At 42.9% G+C, this 25,436-nt stretch overlaps 1 protein-coding gene across 8 annotated transcripts in view; it reads right to left on the bottom strand.

Annotated features, from left to right (window-relative positions):
- The window catches only part of KIT (KIT proto-oncogene, receptor tyrosine kinase), a gene marked incomplete at both ends in the record, with an annotated part of 79,898 nt that overhangs the window by 35,307 nt on the left and 19,155 nt on the right, over positions 1–25,436 (bottom strand). For all 8 annotated transcript variants that reach the window (XM_080697657.1, XM_080697656.1, XM_080697653.1 and 5 more), the window contains 3 exons: positions 3,324–3,460; positions 4,537–4,818; positions 7,742–8,011. In XM_080697657.1, coding sequence (XP_080553783.1) covers positions 3,324–3,460; positions 4,537–4,818; positions 7,742–8,011 — 689 coding nt within the window. The remainder of the gene's footprint in view (positions 1–3,323; positions 3,461–4,536; positions 4,819–7,741; positions 8,012–25,436) is intronic.

A 25,436-nucleotide genomic window follows, 5' to 3' on the forward strand; every position in this document is an offset into this window, starting at 1 on the left:
CTTATCTCAGGGAAATAACTCAACAACAGAGGAAAAAAGCTTTAAGATGGTGACTATAGTCAAAACTCAAAATAACCTAAACATATATTGGACAGACTAAAAAATATGACCATGTAGAAAATAAGAGAAGCACTTATATTACTTAAAAAGCATAATTCGGGTGTACTTTAAAACTGTAGCCATATGATAATACATATGCATGGGGGAAGAGACAAAATCAATGTGAAAACGATGTGGGCTGTATAGCATTTTTAAGGGAGAACCACTTGTGACCACTGAGCACATGAAATGATAGTCCAAAATAAGTTATGTTACAAGTGCGTGCGTGTACGTGTGTGTGAATATTTCCCAGATTTTGAGACTTAGTATGAAAATAGTCAAAATATTTTATTATTAATTCTTAACTACAGGATGAAATGATAACATTTTAGATATGCTGGGCCAAATAACACATCATTAAAATCAATTTTTACCTTTTTCTATATGCCTTTTGTAATAAAATCACTAGAAAATTTAAAATTGTATATGAGACTCACATTATACTTTTATTATACAGCATTGCTATCTACAAACATAGGATTATGCCTATTTCTCTTTTTTCTTACACTATTATATTCTTGGGGTTTTTTTTTTTCCTCCTGTGCTAGGGATTGAACCTGAGACCTTGCACATGCCAAGCAAATGCTCTACCACTTAGCTACACACACCCCGAGTTTTTGGAGGGGAAATTTACATAAATATAAGCACATATAAAAGTTGACTACAGTGGTGAATAAAAAGACAATCCTGCTTTGCTTTTAACTAACTGGGGACATTTGGGCAATAACATATTCGCCTTTGTTAAGATGGACGTGAAGGAACAAATGTGTCTTTAGAAGCCTTTCCAGTATGGTGCACTGTGTAGACTTGAAACCACTCCTTCTGTGAATTTCTTCTAGTGATTGAGGAAAAGCCAGGACAAAGTGAAGGGACATTTGCACACTGCCTTCTCAAGCCATTGTTTCTCAGGATTCTCTCCAAAGGCAGCATGACAATAGACAGATAACACAGTAAATAAACTCTAGCCTAAAAATCTCTCCCCTCTGCTTCTTCCAAGGGCCTGAGCATCCACCATAGAGAGCTAAGCAGGACTAGTCAGTCTGTTCCTAAGAGAGACACTATCCACATCAAACCCACAGATCACAATTTAGGATACTGTCAAGCTCAGAAATATACAAGGAAATATAAAAGGAAATATACCAGAGTTTGGAATCATTAGAAAAGGTAACCAAGATTAACAAGTACTGAATAAACTCTAAGACCCTCCTTGCAATTATTTAAACAAATAAATGAAACAATTCTATAAAGTCATTTTATCCTAAATTTCATTGCCAGTTAAACTTATTCTAAATGATCAAGATCAAATATTGTGGATTTTTAAAATAAATTGACAGTGCTAACAGTATTCCAAATTAAGCCAAAAGATATCAATAAAAAATTCATGGGTGAACTTTGGCAGAGAGCCAGGAGCCCCATCTGCAAGTCACACATTACATATTGTTTGCATGTGATTTGGTTTTCTTTAACCCTTGGAGGTACAACCTGGGATTTCCCCAAAGGGCTCCCAACACTAAAGGCTTATCTACCGATGCCAGTGGATTAATTGGGAATGGCATGCTGTACTCCTGGGAAAAACAGTTCAGAACAAAATCGCCTGGGGCAATTTAATTCCTCATCTCAAAAAAAGGCTAATTTCCAAGTTACACAGAGGCTCAAATACACATACACACAGTTGAAACTGTTCTCTCATCTGAAATCAAGGATTATAGAAAGCCAATTAATATGGGATTGCATTCTGTAAAGTGAGTAAAAATCCATACACAAACTATTATTTGTATTACATTATACGATATGAAAACTGAAACCTGCTTCTCTGAGCCACTGGTTTGAAAGAACAAGTCTGCTACAATCCATTTTCTATGCCAATAGTAAGGTTCACTTTACAAGATACCATATCACAGGCCTACCTGAATACTATCAATCATAGTGTTCACTTTATGCCAATCACCATGATTATTTGTTTAGCAAAGAATTCTTTAAACAGCTATTGGACTGCCAGTGTTGAATATAGGGCATGAGGAGGAATAAAATATGGCATTTATTTTTCCCAGTTATTACATATATGTGTAATGAAGAGAAACTACTCTGACAGGTAGTTAACTAGACGGCCAAGATTACGCTAAAAAAAAGTATTGAAAATCCAGTGAATGCAAATTTAATGCATAATATTAGGGAAATTAAGACAGTTTAAAAACCTTATTCTTAATATGAGTACTGTGAGAGGGAAAGGATATCTTTAAATAAAATTGGCTGGAGATGTGGATCAGTGGTAGAGCACTTGCCTGCTATGCTGGGTTCAATCCCTAGCACTTACCAAAAAAAAAAATGTCAGGCATGGTGACACATGCCTACAATCCCAGTGCTTGGGGAGCTGAGACAAGAGGATCACAGGTTCAAGGATATCCTCGGCAAGCAGTGAGACTCTCAGCCACCTAGTAAGATCCTCTTTCAAACTAAAAATCAAAATAGGGCTGGGGGTGTAGTTTGGAGAGAGACTGTTCCTGGGTTCAGCCTAAAATTTAAAAGATGCCTAACATGGTATCTGCTGACATAGGCATTCAATATGCATTTGTTAAATAAATGAAAGCCTAAACATGTTCAAATGTCTCAGATTAAAGATAACCGTGTTAATAATAGCAACTAAAACAAACAGAAAACCCTTAACAACTTAATCTCAGGTAACTAGCCTCCTCAAAGGAGGAAAACAGATCCACACAAAAAGAAACACATCTCTCAAATGATTAGTCCATTTGTGGGGGAAGGAAGAACTTTCTGGCTCACATAAGAGGCCATTTACTCTTTGTAAATATGGAACAGAAAAAAGAAAAAAAAACAACTGGCAACTCTTTCCACTATTTTAAGTAATCTGGCCTGAGCAGTACAATAGCTTTAAATCAAGGTATTTATGTAGTTAGCCATTCTTTTTTTTTCTTTAATTTCCCTATTAAAGTCACTCAAAGAAACAACATTAAATAACATTGTGACACTGGTTCTATCTCTAGCTTTCTCAAAATAAATTCCCAAAATGACATTTGACACTAATAATAAATGGATATGTATAAATACATAAAGGACAAATATGCCTCTGAACATATCCCCAGAAATTCCAACCGGAGAGGCATTCTGGTGGAGTCATTCCCAGGATACTCTTTTAAGGAATAACCTTAAAATCTCCCATGTGGAAGGAGTAATCACGAGACAAATGAATAAAGTGACTCACTCACCTGACTGTTCTCCTTTATCCACATTGAGCTCACGGAAGTGGACACGTCTTTTATTTTACACATCACGGTAAATTCTTCTCCTTCCCTAAGAAGATAGCTTGATTTGGACACTGACACAACTGGTATAGCTTTGATGGCTAGAAGAAAAAAAAGAAATATGGCCCTCAAATAATCCCCTCTATTACAGCATGAAATTTTAACTTCCTTTTTTTCTCTTCAAAGGTGCACAGCTTACTATGTCACCTTTTAATAAAAGCATCGCGCTAACCTATGTGTGTTACTTGCATATCTGAAGACATCAGCAATTAAATCACGCATCCTTCAAGTAAGTTCATTAATATTGAGTGAAAAGGATAGCAAAGTACTATGAGATTACAAAGCTTATGGAAAATGCTGAGAGTCAGAAGCCCAAGCACAGTGAAGCAGCTGTAATTTTTGCCTCAAACAACTGTGATGATTTCATGGGATGTGACTTAAAAGTAATCATATTCTTTTGCCTAATAGGCATCTTTCCCATGTATTATATAAAAAATACCTTGCTTGGGTCTGAAAAATCACAGGTTTTAAATAATCAAACTTTCCTTAATTTCAATGAGCATACTTTTCCAAAAGCCTTAATAAAAACTGCACTCAGTAGCTGAATGCCAACTGCTGTTGAATTAGATAATCTCAAAACCCAAAACCTCGATTTATCTTTCAGCTACTGAAACATTCTACATAATGCCACAATAACAAGGTCCAGAGTCTACTGATACTTTCCTTTTCAAATCTTGAATAGTTTGAAGATATGTTAAAATGAATTAGCTAAAGAGAAAGTCAATTCTCGTGTCAATAGTAAATTAAAGAATGAATCATTTTGTAGGCTAATCTTTTCAAACAGCATAATGAAAGCTTCCTATTGGGTTTCTCTTGACATGAATACTTATTTCAGTTATGCAACCTTTGGGGCACTCTAAGCCAATATGTTTAATGACCATCCAGTGTGGTCTAAAAATGCCAATGTGTGGCAGACCCACCCACCTCAGCTAGCAACTGCCATAAACTTGTCACAAGGGGCTGGGACTGGGAAATCAGAACTCCACAAGCAGCTGATGTTATTTGGAAGCTGGAGCCTGTGTCCTGATCACCTAAAGTGAACCAGTGAGAAGAGAGAAGTCGTCTCTAGACAAAGTGATGCCCTGATGCCCAGAAAAAAAGTAAAGAAGGGCTGTACCTGCCCTCACTTTCAGGATGAATTTATCTGACAGCACCAATTCGCCCTCCCGGTTGGCAGCACAACGGAAACAGAGCCGATGGTAGGCACGCTTCACATTTCTGATCACGATGCCAGCCTTGGGTTCAGGGATGAACATCAGGTCCTTGGGGAGAGGTTTCCCCTCACACTCCCTGAGGGAATAATTGGTCACCTCTGGGTCCGTCAGAGGACAGCGGACTAGCGTGTCGTTGTCTTCTTTCCCATACAAGGGAAGGCCAATGAGAAAAAGCTTGGCAGGATCTATAAGCATATCAACAATTAGTAGTTTGAATGGCTGGTCAGAGACACTGTAAAATTTTTTAAAGTCCTAAAACATTGCAATCCTTAGTCACCCAAATGACTATTTTTCTATGCAAACGAAAGCAAAAATTTATCCAGATAGTACTAACAAGAATTAACATACATGAAACATTTCTCATGTCAGGCATTACTGGTTAGACTTTATCTTGTTCATTCTTTAAAATGTCTTAGTGTGACCAGTAATACTGGTTGAATATCCCTCATACAAAAATGCTTGAGACTAGAAGGGTTTCGGATTTAGGAGAAGTTTTTCAGATTTTGAACTTTGAAATATCTGCATAGACTTTATCAGTCAAATATCCCTAATAGAAAATCCCAAATCCAAAACTTCTCAAAAGTCATGTTGGCACTCAGCAAGGTTTGCATTTCAGAGCATTTCAGATTTCTGGATTAGGGGAGGCTTAACATGTATCGTTACCACCATTTCCTAAATAAGCAAACAGACATCTCCTCAAGTGACACTCCCTGGAAACTGCTCTGCAGAACTCAACCCAACACTGACTGATACCAAAATTTGACTTCTTAAAACCCTGAGGATATCTTATTACCACAGCTATTCTTTTCCTATAATAGGCAATACCTCAAGGAGCAGCAACTAATTAAGCCAGTGTGATGATTCCTACTGGGGGAAGGCTCCCCTTCCTCTCATCCCCCTGTGTGCAACCTTCTCCAGAGCTGCCAGACTTCACAATGAGTCAGCTTCTAAAGAGAATCTAGAAAAATCCTGGCAGTCTGAGCAGTCCAATACCACAAGGGCCTCGCTCTATCTATATTCCTTAAAAGAAATGTGAAAAAAGATAACTTCTGAAACGCAAATAATTTCAATGCACAGGAAGAGGTTATGAGTTTCCCCTGAACGCCATGACAGATATCTCACTGCCCGAGCCTTGACATTTGTAAGTGGAAGGAGATGCTATTAATCATTATGCCATGATGCCAGGCGTAGACAAGGAAAGGCTCCATCACATGGGACCTCACATTAGCTAAGACTTGCCTGTGTATTCTTCAGACAGCATCCGCTGCCACTCACTACTGCATAATGATCAAACAGATAAACCGGTGGACCAACAGATTACATTTAAAATCTGTATATACCCTGTCCTTTCCATCTGGAAACTGTGTGTCCCTCAAAAAGCAAATCTGGCATTATTGAAAAAAAACTTCTGTTCTTATCGTTTAGTTATGAATTTTATTTAAATGTCTTGGTCAAACCACAATATGAAGCCATAGTTGGTTACTTTTCTTTCTGGGTTTTCTCATTCATCAGAGAGTAACTCCTACAATGCCCTGTTTTTCTTCATCACTGTGACACAGGTTCTAAATGACTCAAATCAGTAATGAAGGCAGTGCTAAGCTATAGAAGGCGACTTCCTCTGGAAATAAAGTGTATACATTGCTGTGGGAAAGATTCAGCTAATTCAGCAGTTTCCGCCTGTATTCCATCATCTCATCTTATTAATAAGTAGACTGATACTTCATCACCTGGAAATTATAGAAAATCTTCTCAAATGTCACAGAGCAGCACCCGGGATGGCTCGACAATTATGGGCCTGTAACTAGAAGCTAAGCCATGCCTTATCAGTGGTAATTTCTTCTTAGTCACTCACGTAGGACAGGACAACTGATGAACTAAGCAGAGGCATACTCAATTTCATGGCTATTTGCCACATCAGCTTTATTAGCCCCAAACAGAATATGCCAAAATTTGTATAATTCTGTCTCTACAACAATTCCCTAAGGAAGGCAGAACAGGTAAGCTCACCCAAAGACAACAGTGAGGAAATACACTCTGAGGTAGCTGAGATGGTCCATGGAGGATGAATGCACCCACTATTCACTCACAATACTATGGGGAAGGCCTCTTACCTTCAGGCCTGTTTGTAATGATAGCCCCAGTCCTGATCCGCTCAGGAACAGACCCAGGGCTTCATTTCTCCTCCTGTAACCTGGGTATGTGGCAAGGGGTCAGAGCTCTGGTTTTATATCAATCAAAAGATACAGCCCTGCTCAGCTAGCCTTTAGCTCTTTAGATCGTAAATGCATAAATAAACAAATCACTAAATTCCTCATGGGAAATGAGGTAGAGAAATCCAATGGGCACATTTCTTTTTCTTTTGTTTCTAAAAAGTCATGATTTTTTTAAAGGAACCAACTTTATAAAGAACCTGGAATAAATAAAGGGATGCTTTGTTGACCAAGTTGCTTTTCTAGAATTTATTCCCTAAGAGTGGGCCAAATCTTTGGAAGTGCTGGTCCATTTAGGCCTTTAAAGGCCCTCGGTTCCCCAAAGTGTTTTTACAAAGTGGGAGGATCTAGTGTCTGAAGGCATTAAAATGTGGCTTTCCCAGAGGGTGTAATTTATTCTCAGGGTTAACTCAGAGCACCAAGATAAATGGGCTAAACATACTGATCTCATTAGAAAAAGTATCACAGCCTGGCAAACCTCCAGCTGGGCTCACACTCAATCCCCCCCCCCCCTATCAAAAGGACAGAAAAAAAAAACAGGGGAAGAGGGAACATTTCTTAAGCTTTCTGAACCCAGTCAGCAAAATTTTACATATAGCCAGGAGCAGTGGTGCACACCTGTAATCCCAGCTACTCAGTAGAGGCTGAGGCAGGAGGATCTCTAGTCCAAGGCCAGCCTCAGCAACGTAGCAAGACCTGTCTCAAAATAAAAAAGGAGACTGAAGGTATATGTAGCTGAAGGTATATGAAGGTAGAGGATCCCTTGATTTAATCCCCAGTAGTACCAAAAGAGAAAACAAAATGTATTTTAGGTGTAGCCTAGTCATTTACAACAACCAAAATTGAGAATAGGATAGTGAGTTGCCTGAAACAGCCTCCCCGAGGGCCAAGCATTTACCTCTAACAAACACATAAATGGACGTGCTTAGGCCTCCTTGGTTGGTGCATGTGTATCTGCCTGTGTGAGCGGCCTCCGCCTTTTCTCTGATCCATTCATGGTGTTTAGTCTCACTCCTCTGATCCAGGGTCTCAAAAGTCCACTTGACAAAGGCTGGATCCGTGCACACCAGCCTGAGCTCGTCTCCAGCGCTGACTATTAACTCTGACTGTGCTGGCTGGATGGATGGGGGAGATGGTTCCTCTGGACTCACAGATGGTTGGAAAGAGCCTGCCAAGAAAAGCAAGAATCCCGTTGAGGATGATCTTTCTTGTCGAAATAAAGCGTGTCTTCCAATACCACGTCCCATCTTCTGTGTACTCTTACAATAAAAATAGGACAGCGCAGTGCCCTGCTATTTATGGCTAGAAAGGGGAGTTCTGCCTAAAGTTTCTTAAGTTCATCTACAAAGTTATTTTCACCAACACTCAATTAATCCTAAGGGTCACATTTGGTGTCCAAGCTCGCTAGATGCCAGGGCCTTTTTTGGATTAAACACACAAATGAGTCAAATTTCCATTCTGATTAGGGGCCATCGTCACGGCGCTGGACAGTCGGCAGAGAAACAACAAAACAAAGCCCCACTCTATGGAAACAAAGAACTGTCAGCCCATCGCTCTTCTGGCAGAATGTACGTGACCATGACATCCTTGGCTTTTTCTGCAAGCTTTGTGAATTCAGTTACTTCCATTTGATTATCCTTACATGGCAATGTTCATCAAAAGCAGAACTATTCATGAAATCTCCAAATAATACAGCAAGAAAATGATAACCTCATTTTAAAATCAAACCGTGCGGTATTTGGGGGCATATATTGGGTTTCAACTCAATCAACTGAATATCTAGTCAAGTTTCCTAGAGTGGAAAGAAACCACTATATCTGGTTTATGAAGATGCAAACTTGAGACTCTGAATGTGAAACCTGAACCTTAGAAATAGGCCATTCATGCATGCATCCATGTATTCAAATATCTGTTCATTAACTGGAATCTGCAGAAGTATCAGGCTAGGTGCCAAGGGAGAGCACACACTGGTGTTGACACGTGGTCTTGACACATACTTCAGAGCCTAAAGAACAAACTGCTTAAGTGCCAGAGAAAGCAAAATTAACTTCAAGTTTAAGCTTTCAGCTGAAGAAAAAGTAAGAGGTGGGCTGGGCCTTGACCATTTCAGAAGAGACAAAGGAGAAGCAGAAAAAGAGTAAGAAACTGAGGTTGGCACGTGAGACCTTCCAAGCTATAAAGAAACCAGCTTGGGTGGAAAACGGGACTCCTTGTGGATAGGATGAGAGGTAAGTCTAAGTAGAATGGAATCAGATCATCAAGAGCCCCACCCATCTGGGTGTTAAGTGCTTACCAGTACCTGAGAATCAACCAGATCCAAGGAAGGGAGTAAGACACACGGGTCTGCAGGCAAAGTTATGAGAGCCTGCCGTAAAAAGCTGAGAGTGAAGGAAAAAAGGAAGACGCTTTTGGAGGAATAACACATTCGTGGTTGTGTCTTATAATAGAATAATAAAAAGAAAGGTTGATTCAGGAATGACCTGGGTGACAGGGGCAAAAAAGGACCCTAGGTGAGGCGGGTAGAATGTCCTAGGGACTTTTCAATTACTTCTGCAGGCAGCAAGGGTAACACACACAGGAAATTCTTCAGTTCAGGATGCACAGGGTGGGGAGACAGAGACATGATTAGAAAGGACTGAGACAGAAGCAGAGGCCTGTTTGCACCTGGTACCTGGTGAGTAAATGGAATTATCAGCAGGGGATTGCTTTACAACCTAGGGATGGCTTGGCTAAAAGAGCTGGCAAGAATGTCTACACTGTCCAAAAGTTTCAGAGAGGTGGGAAGTCTCCTGGGGTGGAGTGAACAAAACTCCCTAACTTGTTTATCAAGAAACCACTGGGAATCCAAGAGTATAATTTCAGCACAGTGGCTATTTCTGTTTACTCTACAGTTAAAGACTGCAAAGTGTAGATTTCTCTTTAAATGGGTATGGCAGTGAGCAAACTAATAAAAAAAATCTGTGGCCAAAGAGAGCTAAAAAAGAAAAAGATGGGCACAGTGGTGCATCCCTTTAATCCCAGTACTTGGGATCCTGAGACAGGTTCAAGATCAGCCTCAGCAGCTTACTGAGATTTTCAGCAACCTAGTGAGAGCCTAAACCTGTTTCAAAAGAAAAAACAAAATAGGCTGGGCTCTAGGTCCAAGATAGAATGACTCTAGGTTCAATCCCCAGTACCAGAAAACCAAAACAAATAAAATAAAATAGGAGACCTACTCACACCTGAAGAAAAGGTCTATGGATAGAGACACACCAAAGGTGCTCAACAGAAAGGCCAGGAATTGCTCCCTGCAGGGGTGTGTGTGTGTGTGTGTGTGTGTGTGTGTGTGTGCATAGATGACAGGGTCCAATGCCTATTTATTATCCAGGCAAATATTTCACCCCAGAGGCACAACTGTAGCCCCATTGTGTCAAGCAGCATTCACCCCAGATCAAAGGATTCCCAACAGCCTTGGCTTGCTAAAGAGAACAATGAGGTCAATTATAACCATTGAAAGTCTTAAGCAGGAACAATGTGAGAGGGGCCAAGGGTGAGACTACCTGGGTGCACCAGGCACATCTAAAGATGGCAGCCCTGGGGGTGTAGAATGCCCCTGGGTTCCATCCCCAGTAGCGCAAAAATAAAAAAATAAAGAGGGCAGCCCTGTGTGGAGTTATAAATAATGGAGGCTGCCATAAATGAAGATGAAATTACTTTGGTTCTTGATCCATTAAAAAAAAAAAAAAGAGCTCCAAGTCAATATTCTCATGATGTTGACAGTAAATTTTGATCCAAACATTGTGGAAGAATTTACATTTCAATGTATTTCAATCAATTCAATGTTTTCATGAGTCAGTGTTAAGGACTCCTATAAATACTGCAATCCAGTCAAACAAATATTGGTGACTTCTCAAAACTTTCCATGCAATACAAGGCAAGTCTTTGCTGTGTGTCCCAGGGCAGATCACTTGAAGGCTCTGAGTCCAAGTTTCCACATCTGACACATCTGGGAAATGAGGACAAAAAAATACCCTTATTTCATAGAGTTCTTATGAAAATTAAAGAGGTAACCCATATAGGGAACTTACCACAGGGCTGTGGGGTTCTTAATCAGCAATGGCTAATATGTAAGGCATTTTAAGAGACTAGGTAAAAACGTGGCCTTAATAATGTCTAGATTTGCACCCTGGCGGTGCCCTGCGGGCAGGCTAGTACCCAGTGCTGCCTCCAGTTCTGTCTGAGAAGCGGAGATAGGAAAGGCATCTACTTATAAAGCCACATGGAAAACACTTAGAACTAGTCCATCACTAAGCCAAGCAGGAGGAGGGAGGGGGAGGGAATAGGCTGGAATTGGGTAAGGGCTAATTGGGTGATGTGTGCATGTATGCCTCCACCATCTTGTATCCCATTAAGATGTATGACTACAGTGCACCAATAAAAATTTAAAAAAACACTTAGAACTGTCTTAGGGACACAGAAAAACACAACAAATATTGACCGCACTTATTCTAGAAACTGAACTTATCGCCCCTCCCAATCGGTCACTCTCACCCACTTCCTATTTAGTGCCGGTCTCTGCTGCCGCCCACACAGGTTCCTGCCCAACTTCTCCCTGGGGAGCAGTGGATGCCAGCCATCTTCCCTTCGGACCCTCTGCTTCGCATCCTGCATCCTTGTCCACACCTGTTGCTCTACCCCAGGTGCCTCATACAGAGCGCCCCCCAACAGCCCTGTCCCACCTTGTAAGCCTGAGGTCCCTCAGCCCCCAACATCCCTTTGAACCACTCTGCCCGGCCTCAAAGCCTGTGGCAGAGGTGATGACATCAGACACGCCACAGCCCCTCTGACAGCCTGAAAAGCACTTTCCGGGATCCCTTTCCTGCTTTTTTTCTTAGACCTATCCCATCTCTCTGTCAGCTGACTGGCTCAGCACCTGACAGCATCCTTCATCTCCCACCATGCCCATCTTCTTCCTGCCATCTCTTCTTGGACATGCCTTCTCCACAAAACTCATTGTCCTGTGGGAAGGCCAGCTGAAGGCCATCCTTGTGACAGATGTCATTCTCCCACCACTCCCGGCGAGCCCCCACCACGTGCTAGGCTTGTTCTGATGCTCACAGTGAATCAACTTCCTACACACACTGCAACACAGGTGAGAGTACAATCACACTGTTCCTCCTAGCAGTCGTAAAAGCATCGCCCTTCACCAGGCATGGTGGCATGGTGGCGCACTCTCGTAATCCCAGTACTTGGGAGGCTGAGACAGAAGACCATAGGTTTGAGGCCAGTCTTAGCTACTTAGTGAGGTCCTGAGCAACTTAGTGAGACCCTGCTTTAAAAATAAAAAAAAAAAAAATAGGGCTGGGGGTATCGCTTGAAGGTACCATGCCCCTGGGTTCAATTCCCAGCACCTCAAAAAAAAAAAAAAAGTGAAAAGTAAAAACACCCCCTTCAATCTCAGAATAGCAGGAATTGAAGACTAGCAGGTCCTAAATATCCACTCTCTAGGAGTGATGTCATGGCCTGCCACCCGATCCCCAAAAGATGTCAGAATGTCAATTCTGCTGCTCCACCAAGAAAAGAATGGCTCATGTCATTGATTAAAGCAAGCTGGGCGTGGTGGCACATGCTTGTAATCCCAGCATTTGGGAGGCTGAGGTTTGTGAACAGCCTCAAGTAGTGAGGCTCTCTGCAACTAAGTGAGACCCTGTTTCAAAATAAACAATAAAAAATAGGGCTGGGAGTGTAGCTCAGAGGTAGAATGCCTTTAGGTTCTATCCCTAGTACTGCCAAAAAAAAAAAAAAAAAAAAAAAACTACAGATAACTCAGGAATGGAGGCCCACAAATCGGAGGAGGTAATTCACATATGCTTCACTTCTGTTTTAGAAAGTGATTTTTAAAATAATTACCTCCAGAAGCAATCAGTTTTATTTTCAAATCAAACGATTTCAAATCGTTTGATTTGAAAATAAAAGCTCAACGCTCAAACTTATATTATAAAATGAAAACAGTTTTCTTAAGGTGGGACTGTGGGTCATATTTATTCCTTTTGTTTCCAAACTACCTTAAACGTTATTATAATGTTCTCACACTTTAAAAAAAAAGTAGAAATTTATGTTTTAAAAAAGTAGAGATGTACATTAAAGAACATCTTTCAAAAGGTACACCAAGTCAGCTTGAAACTGCTCTGAAATTAATTACACATTTTGAAGTGTATCTGGTACATAGCAAGTTCTCAGCAAATGTTTGTTGAATTGTGTTTTATCTACATCAGGACTTTTTGCAATAGTAAATGTACTTCCTTAATTATGTTTGGCTAAGGCTAATATCAGGACTTGTTTTCTCTTCCCTGAACATATGTTAACTAATGAACCAAAAAAGAAATGATAGATGACAAAACCAACCACTCCAGGGACCAATCCTCTAATGAACACTAGGCTAGGAAATTCAGGTACTATGTAGTAAGTACTTATGCCAGGTACCTTGCTAAGTACTGAAACTAAAATAACATTCCTTGCTCACAAAAAACACACAGTCCCTCAACAAACTTAATGGAACACTTATGAATAGTATTAAGATTTTAGCAGTAGTGCAAAATAAAAAAAAATGCCAGCAAATCCTCTGCTTATAGAATTGTTGGGTAATTTGCAAGGTCCCCTCCCCCTTACCTGTATAAAATTTTTACACACCCAGAAGAACTGAAAGCAGGGACTCAGACAAATACTTGTGCACCAACGCTGAGGGCAGCATTATTCACATTGCAAAAAAAAAAAAATGGAAACACCCAGGTGTGCATAGATAGGTGAACAGAGAAACAAACGTCATATCTGTGGGCAATGGAGTAGGACTGACCCTGACCACGGGGTAAAATGCTGATACAGGCTGCTCCGAGGGACCTTGAAGCCATAATGCCAAGTCAATGCATATTTTACCATGGAGATGGCTGTATGGCCCTGTGAATATATAACATTACTGGATTTAATAATGAATATGGTATATTTTATGTATGCATATTTTACCACAATTTTAAAAAACTTAGTATTTTTTTAATTCCATAATTCTTCAAGTCCCAGTCACAGTCTAAGACTTTCTCCAGCTGCCCTGGCTCTTTCTCACCTGACCTCAACCTCTTTTCTTACCTTACTCAACCTCTAGTAAAGCCTCTCTGAGTCCCCCAATGGTGTTTTAAATCTCATTATTAAAAAATTAATTGGTCGTTATTTCTAGTTGTTCCATACAACTGTATTTGAGCGCATAAACCACATCTCCTTTCCCATTTCACACTACCTTCCATTAAGCAGGCAGAGGCAGGAGGAGCTCTTTTAACTGAGCTGAATGACCTAGAATGTCTTAAACCTCACTGACTATACCCCACGCCACTCGGTGCCAAGTGTGTGAGACATGGCTTCTCTTCTACTCACACATCTGAGTCACCTGGTTTTATTCGAAAAATCTCTTTATAGAAGTTGTGCTTGCTAGCGTATGTCTAAGTTACACGTATAAAGTCCATGTTGTGGAAATGAGTGTGTAATGTATGGGGGCTGCAGCTAGTGACGCTATGGTAACTAAGGAGGACTCTCATGGTGGCTCAGCTGAAAAGGTATGCTGCTGAAGCCAGTGTGGGTGGAGCACTGGACTGGGGAGGCCTTCAGCTCACAGAAGCCCAGGCGGCACGGCACGCAGATGTCTCTCACGAGGACTACAGTTAAGGATGTTGAAATTATACATGGCGGATTTTGCATTTTGAATGCGGTGTGCAGCGAGGATGGCAGCTCAGACCTCTCCCGAGACCTGTCAATCAACCCAAACTCAAAGAAAAGGCTTTGGATTTCTCTCAAAAGACACACCAGCTTTCCATCTTTCATTTTGTGAACAAAAAATAAAGTAGTCAAGAAATTCTTATATATACATATATTTTTTTACATTGGGTCAATTAATGGACTAATTGAGAGCCCAGATTGTAGTACCAGCCACGGTGACCCGAGTAAGTGGGAGCTACCTGCTGAGCGGGCACAGGTGCCCCTCAAGTCACCTGCAGCCTTGGCGTCCCCAGCTTCCCACCACTGCCAGGCCGTGCATGCCTCTCACATGTCTGTAGCTGCAAGGTCTGAATTTATAGCTGGGGTTAAAAGTCAGTCCGTCATTTCAGAACCTTTCCTCCTTTGGACACAAATATAAGGAACCAGGCAAAATAATGGCTGCGAAGAAAACCCACATAGAGGCCCACCCTGGTTTTGAAGAAGTGGAGCAGGAACAACTGAGACCAAGGCAGCGCCTCCCCTCCCCCACCCCCGGCGCAGCTCAGCTCCTCTGGTTCACGTACTGTTTAACCACAATTCGTAATAAAAGAGCTAATGATGTGTATGTCATATTGTTTCTGACATACTTTTATATCCCCATAGGAATACGGTGGATAAAAACCAAGATGGAGGGAGCCTAGTAATTGCCCACAACACCCGGGAGGCTTTAAAAACAAAGAGATGATCCTGGAAATAGAATGAAGCAGGGAGAGGGAGTAGGAACTCAGTGAAAGCCACCCAAGTCCTCAAGCACGCTTAGACCTTCAGCTTCAGCCTCACACACTGAAGGAAGCCTGCCCTGGAAGATCCCAGAGCCATACACATTCTGCTGCGGGCAGGCCCTGCCACCCTATCGTTCATGATTTTCCTTTAATACACTTAATGCGTAATGAGAACTGGATGCAGATGGGGAACCCGCAGCCCCATGCAGGAGAGACACAATGCAAATGAAATAAAAATACCGAGGAGGGGTGGTGCACAAGCCACAGAAAAAGGCAAATGGCACCGACTGCCCAAAGGACCCCAAAAGGCTCAGGGAGAGGAGCCAGGAGAGCCCAGGCGGAAGGCTGCGTCCACACATCTGCACTGCATTCAAGCCGAAGACAGCAAAAGTAGAATTCTCCAAGTATGAGGGTATGCAGTGGTTCTGGGAAAGCCTTGAATCACATGGGGGCCCCAGGACCCCTAAGGCAAACTCTCAGAATTCAAAAGCGAGGCCATCTCTGTAGCCTTGATGCTGCAGAGTGCCGGGAATACAGGGGAATAGCTGCCAGGCGGGTGTGAAGGTGTGGGCTGAGAAGGACAGCTGAGTGACTGGGGCCGGCGTTCTGCACCACAGTGCTTTTCCGATCTAAGGCATTTGCTTCAAGTTTTCTGGAAGGTCAACTGCACTTGGCGGCAAATAACTTTAAATAAGCCTTTATATTGTTTTGCATATAAGAAAATAGAAGGTAGAGCCAAAGGCACTTCTGAGAGGGGAAAAAATTGGAAAGAATCAAACTGCCTTACGACTACATACACCCAAACCCATCCTAGCACCTCCAGCCTTTAAAGTGGCTTCAACAAACTTGAGAACATTCCTTAATGTTTCCAAGTGGATTTTTACCATTCTATTTCTGAAGAATTTGGGGGGTAAGAGAGAGTCCAAATACATCCTTAGTCAAGTAATACAGAGGTTAAAAGTACTTTTTCAGGTAGAACTCATCATTAAAATCTCTGTAGATTTACACATGAAATAAATGATAAGCAACTTTTGACATAATCTCACTAAATCTTTGACTGCGATAATTTTATGTCTGGGACCCCAAAACACAATTCTTTTGTACAAAGTATATTTCTGTATTTTTGTTGTTGTTGTTTTGTTTTTTTGGTGGTAATGGGAGTGGAATCAGGGGCTTTCTACCTCCAGGCTATACTCCCAGACCTATTTTTATATTTTATTTGGAAACAGGGTCTCACTAAGTTGCTGAGAGCCTAAGTTGCTGAAAGCCTAAGTAGCTGAGGCTGGCTTTGAACCACTAAGTTGCAGAGAGCCTAAGTAGCTGAGGCTGACTTCGAACCTGTGCGATCCTCCTATCTCAGCCTCCCAAGTGGGGGGTTTAAAAGAGTGCGCCACCACGCCAGGCTATTTCTGTTTAGTTTTTAAAAATTAAAGAAAAATTCTCTCTGCATGCTGGGTCTTGTTACGTATTAGGTACAGGGTATTTAGTGATTATACAAAATCTGTTTTGATATTTGAGCCAGTTTGAAGTTTTGAGCAATAGCAATATACCACTGTAAAATGACTGGCCCTTTAAAATTCAGCTTAAAACTTGCAAGGTAACACAGACTTCAACATGATTAAAAAAGCAGCTCCTTAGGTAAATTTCAAGTTTGGTCTAAAGATGATAGACCAATTGACAGAAAACTAAAGGACAGAGAAACTAAATCAAGCTACAGTGTCAGTAATTAATGGCAAATAAAGCTGGATAAGTAAAAAGCCTTCTGAAATGCGCCTTCATTGATGAAAGGCTAACTGAGCTCCTGCCTTTTAGCCTGGGTGAGGCTGGGAGGTAGGGTATCCCAGAGGGGGAGAGACTCCCCTGGGTCGTTACCATACAAGGAAGCAAGTGCAGACCAAAACACAGGGCAGAGTATAGACAGGCTTCCAGAGGCATGATGGTTCAACCTAAGAATTTTCCAACTTTAAGATTGTGCCTACAATCTTGATTTTTAAATTCTGAATCTTGAATTTTGTTCATTTCCAGGGGCAAGAGTCTCTTGCATTGGCTCAACCACATGAGATATTCAACACCTTATTATTAAATAGGCTTTGGGTTGGACAACTGCCCAACTATAGGTTAATATAGTGTTCTGAGCATGGATAAGCAGCCTAAACTATGCTATGTTGTTAGGTTAGGTTAGGTATATTAAATGCATTTATGGCTTCCAATATTTTCAACTTAGGATGGGCTTATCAGGACATAACCCCATTATTATATGTCAAGAAGCAGCTACCTTAAGAATAACTGGGCAGGGAAATTAAGGAATGGGCAAGGGCAAGAAAGGAGGATTAGAAAAGGATTCTTAGAATTCAAACTCAAACTGCACAGCCTGGCCAGACTGAGGAGTAGGAGAGGCTTTACAGAGGGAGAGACACAAGACAAATATCACAGGAACTGGTGAAGAGAGTGCCTGGCAAATCATACAGAATTGTTGCAGCATGCAGGGGCGAGGCCAGAGAGCCAAGGAGGGTAAGACCTTCCCTGCCAGGCCTCGGTGAGGGTGGTGGCCACCTGCCCTGAGGGGGAAGGTAATGGAAACAAGGTCAGCTAGAAACAGGAATGGTCCAAACAAAGGCTGACAACCATTGTGGGGACAGCAAGGTAATATAGGTGTTTTCAGGTAAACAGGGGGCCTTAGGAGGCTGGCCTTGGGCAGGAATGGAGGAGGAGGAAGGTAACCCCATTTGGGGCTTTTGTGATGAGGAGATAGGTTATCAATACACTGGAAGAGGAAAATGAGATGTAGGGGTATCTAGACCAGCAAGTGACAGCTGAAAGGTCCTGGACATCGGGGAGGAAGGGGAAAGGCCAGTGCTACAGACGCACCCTGGTGTCTTCCTGGCACACAGGGGTAGTGACCAGGGGTGTCCATGAAAGGACCCAGGGAGGGAATGGGGAGCACGAAGGACAGGGGAAGAAGCCAAGAAGGACATGGCAGAACCCAAGGTGGCCGCCGAAGGGAGATGGCAGTGATTCAACGACACAGAGCAGATGGCAGAGGACCTTCTAGATGGATACTGAAATCTCAAGGACATGGCAGCAGGAAGGGAGAGACGGGCCACAAACCCTCCGTGCACAGGACTGGCCATTGGCAGTAGAGAGAAAGGATTGTCATACAACTGATACCTCTCACTCCCTACCCTGGGTGCTTACCAAATCACCAATAGAACTTAGAAAATACAAATGCCAGCACCCTCATCCAGCCCATGACCAGGACCTCCAGGGCACGGGGCTTGGATTCTGGTCCTGCAGTAGTGGGATGTAGGAAGAGGACTGGCTTGATTCCTGAAGCCAGTGACTATGCAGGACTAACTATGGCTGGTGATGGAATAGAGGACACTGGGTGCTCCTAGAGGACTCAGAACAAGGACTGGTGGGAAGTGTATCCCCATGGGCAGGTGGATGGCAGAGCAAGAAGGAATGGAGGGCGGGGACAGAGACAGAAGTGAGTACCTAAAGCAGGGCTCTTGAGCTGCCTGACCTTGGGCTGATGCATGCGGCCATGGGATGCAGGAGCTCAATTTGGGCCTGAGAGCACCAAAGGCAGGGAAAAACACTCTTCTTTTAAGCCTCCCATCCTTCAGTCCTAGCCTTTTGGGAGAACTACATGTGGCACAAAGTAGTCCGTGGTAATTGATGTGGGTCTCACATTCCCAAGGATATTGGAAAAAGCATGGTTACCATGCTCCCCAGTGCTAGAGGAGAAAGCCCCCCTACAAAAAGGGGTGCCCTGCTCTGTGGAGAGGCAGGGTGAGCCTCCACTCCTCTACCCCACCTTCCCACCCACTCTCCTTTATGCATCTTTCAGCTGGGTGAATCTACCTGTGGTCTGGGCCCTTCCTGCCTCTGCTACTGAGAGCTATTTCCTCCTGAAAGCCAAGTCGGCCCCTCTCTTCTCCTACTTAACCACATGGACAAACCCAGCAGTAATAAATCACTAGTGCCAATCACACCTTTCCTGTAGCATGTGCATTTTCTATTTCTCTGGTTGTTTTTGTGATCCCTGGCAAATCAGGCAGACCTCATTATCTGTTATAAAGAATCTCCTCACTCAGATTCCTCAGCATGGCCCAGCTGGGAGCGTCATCCCAGCATCACCCCCTTTCACTGGGTCCCAACTCAAAAGCATGCCATCTGGTGGCCCGAGAAGACGCCCTCAGGCTGCTTCTGCTTCTGAAAAGCACACACCCAAGATCAAAAGGACACCAGTCCTACTGCTTCTAAGGAAACTAAGAAGACCAGGCTGCAGGGATTCAGGCTTCTAGTGAGAGCCTTTTAAAGCAATGACATCTGTCAAAGCTTTTCTCAGGTTGGAGGACAACCAGCAAAAGTATTAAATGTTGGATGTTCAGTTCACTATGATATTTAATATGTGTACATTTTAGATAAAAATGTGAAACTGCCTGTTTTTGCTCTCAGCAATTAGTGAAGGATGCCAAGGGCAGGGGGGGCAAGTTCTGGTGGAGACACATAGAAGTCCTGGATTCTAAAATCTTAGGCGTGTCAAGCTTTCTAGGCCTCCTGTTTCCTTATCTGAAAAGTTAAGGAGCTAGTCTAAATGCACCAAAAGCTCTCAAATTCCAGGACCTGTACAATCAAATAATTCAGCCATAATAGAGTCAAGCTGAAGAGGTCCCTTTAAAAGACCCAGCGGGAGGACACCAAATGTTTGCGGCAAGAATAAATGGTGGTACAGTGAGACTTTTGGGAACTTAGTGAGACCCTGTTTCCAAATAAAAAATTAATAAGGGGCCTGGGGGTTAGTGCTCGTAAGTCGACTGTCCCTGGGCTCAATCTCCACTGCATCAATCAACCAACCAATAAATGAAAAACAGCAGTAATTCTCTTATGATATATCTTATAACTAATAGAATCTTTTTTTTTTTTTTTTGGGCAGAACTGGGGATTATTCCCAGGGGCATTCTACCTCCAGGCTATACTCTCAACCTGATTTTTTATTCTTTATTTTGAAACAGGGTCTCAATAAGTTGAAGGGGGCCTCACTAAGTACTAAGTGGCTGAAGCTGGCTGCAAACCTGTGATCCTCCTGTCTCAGCTTCCCAAGTACTGGAATTACAAGCATGTGTCACCATGCCCAGCTGTTTTTAAATATTACTATTTACAGTTAGAATAAAGGTCTGAATATGGAATGATTCGTGGCTTTTACAACTTATAAAGTCAGTATTAAGAGTGAAGATGCACATATCATTCCACACACGCAGGATCCTTCTCAGCTCATTAGCTCGTAGGACATCTAGATATGCACAGGTTACCCGCAGAAGAGGCTTTCATAGGACGACTTAATATATCCTCTACTCACTCATCCTAAGAAAAATAAAACCCAGTGTTTGAGGAAGCAGGACTTCCCTTTCTGATCTCAGATAAAAATACCTAAAGAGAGGAAGCCCTCCTCGCCATTATGAAGTCGTCTTTGGGGAGTTAGATAAGCACAATGTGTGAGGATACATACATCCCGGAGCAGAAAGGAGGAACTTTCTCATTTCCAGTGGGTTTTTCCCAACAACCCCATACAGCTCCTATAGTAAATATGTAGATTTCCGTGTTTTGATTTCTGGAAAGCACTTACTGAAATGTGAAGCAGATAAGAAGCACTATGGACTGGAATCCAATCAACGTTAGCACAGGGTTTGCCATCTGTGAAGCGTGCCCGGGTGGGGGATCGTCCCTTCTTTCAACATTAACTTCCTGAACTTAGAGAACAACTCAGAACAAAGCAAATGGGAACAGGTCACAAGGGGCACAGCAAGGTCAGCCACACTAGTCACAGGCCAGCTTGACCCCGAGTCCAAGCAAGAACAAAGGAGGAGCCCTGCTCCAAACAGCTCGCTCCACAGACAGACTGGAGCAGCGGCTCCGGCAGGATTCTGAGAGGCGGCCTGCACCTTGGCTGTGGTCCTGCACCTGTGTGGCAGGGGAGGGTGCAGTGCATTCCCGTGCTGCTGTCCCCTCCTATCAGAAAGCTAGAATCCTGCAGGCTTGGGAGGGGAAAAGAGGCACAATGGTAACAGATGGAAGAACTTCAGGAAAAAAACTGTAGACGCCCTAATTCTATGGCATCTACTTCTAATGCTATCAAATGAGTGACATTGGTTGCTATCATGTGAGGAACTGGTTAACATTTACACACACACACACACACACACACACTCAACCAGGGCATTTGAGAAGTGTATACGGTGAAGTGAGCATACTACACACTTTGCCGTTTTCACCATCTGTACAGTTGAGCGGCACTAAGTGCAGTCACACCGTTTTGCAACCGTAACCACCATCCAGAACTTTCCAACATCCCTAACGGAAATGGGCACAGGGAAATGCTATGCCCACAAGATAACTCCTCTGCTCCACCACCACCGGTCACCATGATCCCATTTTCTGTTCCCAAGATTATTATTATTATTATTGTGTGTGTGTGTGTGTGTGTGTGTGTGTGTGTGTGTGTGTTACTGAGGGTGGAACGCAGGGGCTTTTTCTACCTCTGGGCTCTACTCCCAAACCTATCTTATATTTTATTTGGAAATAGGGTCTAAGTTGCTAACAGCCTAAGTAGCTGAGGCTGGCTTCAAACCTGTGCGATCCTCCTGTCTCAGCCTCCCAAGCAAAGGGATTCCAAGTATGCGCCACCAGGCCCAGCTTGTTCCCAAGATTTTGATTTCTCTCAGTGCCTCATGATTTGTCCTTGAATGGCTCAGTAACTCAGTATTATGTCATCGAGGCTGATCCACATCATATTCCTGCTTACGGCTGAGTAATATTCCATGGCACGCATATGATACTTTTTGTTTTCCGTCATCTTGATGTCTAGATCATTTTCCCTGAGGCATTTTCTCATCTTTACCAAGAGGCTACACTTTGCCACAGGCTCTCTGATGTTCTGAAAATGCTAGAAATTAGACTTGCCTTTTTAATGATGCTAAGGTTCATCATAATGAGTAAATTAATACATTTTACTCATGACTATACTCTAACATCGTGCTCTGAATGGGCCTAACAGAACCTCCCTCTGCCTCCTATAAGCAAACAGACATTTTCCTTCTGTTTCTACTTCCAAGATGTTGTCATACAGCCATGGGGGCTGGCTTATACCAAAGAAAGTAAAAGCAAAAACACTAATCATTTTTGCAAAAGGGGATTTTATCTGAGGCAGTTGCTGGAGAAACGGGGACTTGCAGTGATAAGTGTCCTGCAGGCCAACTTGAATGAGTGGGGTCAGAACAGTTTACCTGCAGCTCTGGATAACAAGCAGTGGCAAATCCCCTTTCTCCCCTCCTCCTTTTCAGAATACCTGGAAACATTCGGGGAGCCCCTCTCTGCTTGCCTTCCTGTTATCTCGCCAAAGAAGAGAATCTGTTTTTTAGGTGCTAGAAAGATTTCCAGGAAGACTGTGAATGTGTTTGAGGGTCTGAGTTGAACCGAAAGAGGCAGAGCTAAGGAGTGCTCATGGAGAGAAATTCACAGCCTTGACCCTAGTGGGAAAGGGGAGAGGAGGGCAGTTGGGTCAAGGGCAGAGGACTGGTCCTGGTTGGCCACAATGTTCTTATAAAACACAAGGCTGAGAGTTTTTCAGAGGGTCTTCAAAGGGGCACGAGAGGGAGGAGGGGTGCAATTTACTTTCAATTGATTCGGAAAAAATAATATGTATATATATAAACAGAGGGAGCAAATGTCTCCAAATGTTAGCAATTCTTGTACTGGAGTTCTTTGTACTCATTTTGCAACTTTTCTGTAAGTTTGAAATTATTTCCAGAACAGAAGTTCCAAATAAATAAATAAATAGGTAAACCCAGCTTTGTAACTGGAGGCAGGATCAGAGGCTGGATATAAGGGTGCTGCGGCAGCCCTGCAATGAAACAGAAGAGGGTTTGGAGCCAGGCTGCAGGGATTCCAAATCAATCCATGTGAGGCTTTGGGCAAGCGAGCTTGACCTCTGCAAACCTCAGGTGTGAGGTCTTTAACATGGGGATAAAAGAGTTCAGGGTCATCCCTAAATAGTTCGCTTTATCATCTCCAAATCCTGTAAGTAGCTTCTGCTCAATATATGTCTCTGTCTTTACTATCATTGTGTGCTGGGGTTGCAGCATTTGACAGGAACAGAGGCAAAGCACCTATGAATGCATCATTCAGGAACTCAGCCTCCCTGGTATCCAGAAAGGGCAGGAAAAATGGCATCTGGTAAAGATAAATAATATAGTGGACACAGGTACCAAAATGCAAACTTATACAATGCTCCTGAGTATGCAAATTGTAGCTGTTCTCACACATTTCTTACAAAATTACATTTGTGACTTGTTCGGAAACCTACTGGGTGTTTTATTACATGTAATCTTACAATAGGTATGTGAGAGTATGTTGAGCCCCGTGTGTGTGTGTGTAAACACATACACATACACACACTCTCTCACACACACACCTAATTTGCAAATGAACAACAGATTACCAGGCTCCTCTATCAAAAAAAAAAAAGCAAGATTCCCATAATCGTGTGAACATCTTATCTTAAGCTGCCTATCTTAAAAAAAATGTTGAGCCTATACTTTCTATATGGTTATTTTTATAAATGACATACATTCCACTGCCAATCCTTATATTAAATATTAAGGAAGCCGATTTTCCAATTTTAGGGGAATGACCCCACGTTTGCATTTCTACCTGTGGGAGGCAACTCCCAAGCTTTTGTCTTCTAGAACAGAAATGCAAAGCCAACTTTAGCCAGGCCAAGGCACACTGACTAAAACAAGCCTTCTCTTAACTGGCCTTGGTAGTGTGTAGGGAAAAAAACAGCATCCCCCCCATCCATTTCCATGAGCAAGAGGCAGTGGTTCCTGGAAGTGGCTCTTTCCAGGAAAGAGGGGATGACAGTCACTTCCTTGAAAACTTCACGGTGCCACCTTTCCCATTCAGGCTGCTGGCTTCTGACTCAGTATGGCTACCATCTGATCAAGAGCAAAGGATGTCTCCTTCTGCTGTGTCCCTGGAATACTAATAATCAGGACCGTCCTCTCCCAGATGCCCTTGAGCCAGACCCAAGATTAGAACCAAGCCATATAATGCTGCTGCCACCTGGCCAGGGACCTGTCTTTCCAGCCATAGGATTAGCTGAGCCTTCCTAGAACTCATTGGGTGTACCTCTATCAAAAGTGGATAGGAACCAGCGCATGCACATGTCCTTGAAATAAAGATGAGGATTGCCCCTGCCACACACACCATTCAATCATCCAAAAACGTATCCTGAAGGCTGGCCGTGTGAGCTGGGCCCTCAGGCGGTGGGGAATGAAAGGCCTCCCACCCTGCCCAAGGAGTCTACATTAGCTCCTGAGCAAGCCATAAACCATGATTATACAATTACATAATTACAACGTGTTAAGTGTTAAGTGTGAAGAGCCACACAGGGAGTGCTGACCTGAGCCCCTGGGTAGGTCCCAGAGGACTCCAAGGGTGACTGGACAGGTGGAATCTTTGCCAGTGGGCACAGGACAGGAAGCCGGGCCCCTTTAGGGACCAAAGAGAGTGCTGAGAGCATAGGACCAGGTAGGTGACCTGTGCAAAATGGAAATTGGTGGACCTGAAAAGACACCTTACCGTAAGAGCACTGAGTGGTCTCTGAAAGGTTATAATCAGGTTGGGTGACAATCATATTTATTCTTTTAAAAGATCACTTCTAGAGGGGCCTTCCTTTCCCCTCTCCCTGAGCACGTGCAGAGTGCACATTTCTGGAAGCCTCTGCGCTGTCTCACAGTACTGCAATTGTCTGTTTTCCTGTCTGGACTAACTGAAACTCCTATCTATCTTTCTTAGTTTGACAGAAAGAGAACTGAGAACCATACCCTCTGCTGACCTTAAAAGAAATTCAGCAGGCCTCCAGCCTGGTGCTGTGACAAAATCCAAACCAAACCAATGTGGTTCTCACAAACTTTTTAGCCAAGGGCAGACCCCTATGGAGGGCTTATTAAAGGAGATTGCTGGGCTGGCTCCCAGGTTTTCCAATGCAGCAGGTGTCGACAGAGGGAAGGGGTCTCTACCAGGTGCAAG

Source organism: Muscardinus avellanarius, assembly GCF_963383645.1.
Source record: "Muscardinus avellanarius genome assembly, chromosome: 6".
In the NCBI taxonomy this organism is placed as follows: domain Eukaryota; kingdom Metazoa; phylum Chordata; class Mammalia; order Rodentia; family Gliridae; genus Muscardinus; species Muscardinus avellanarius.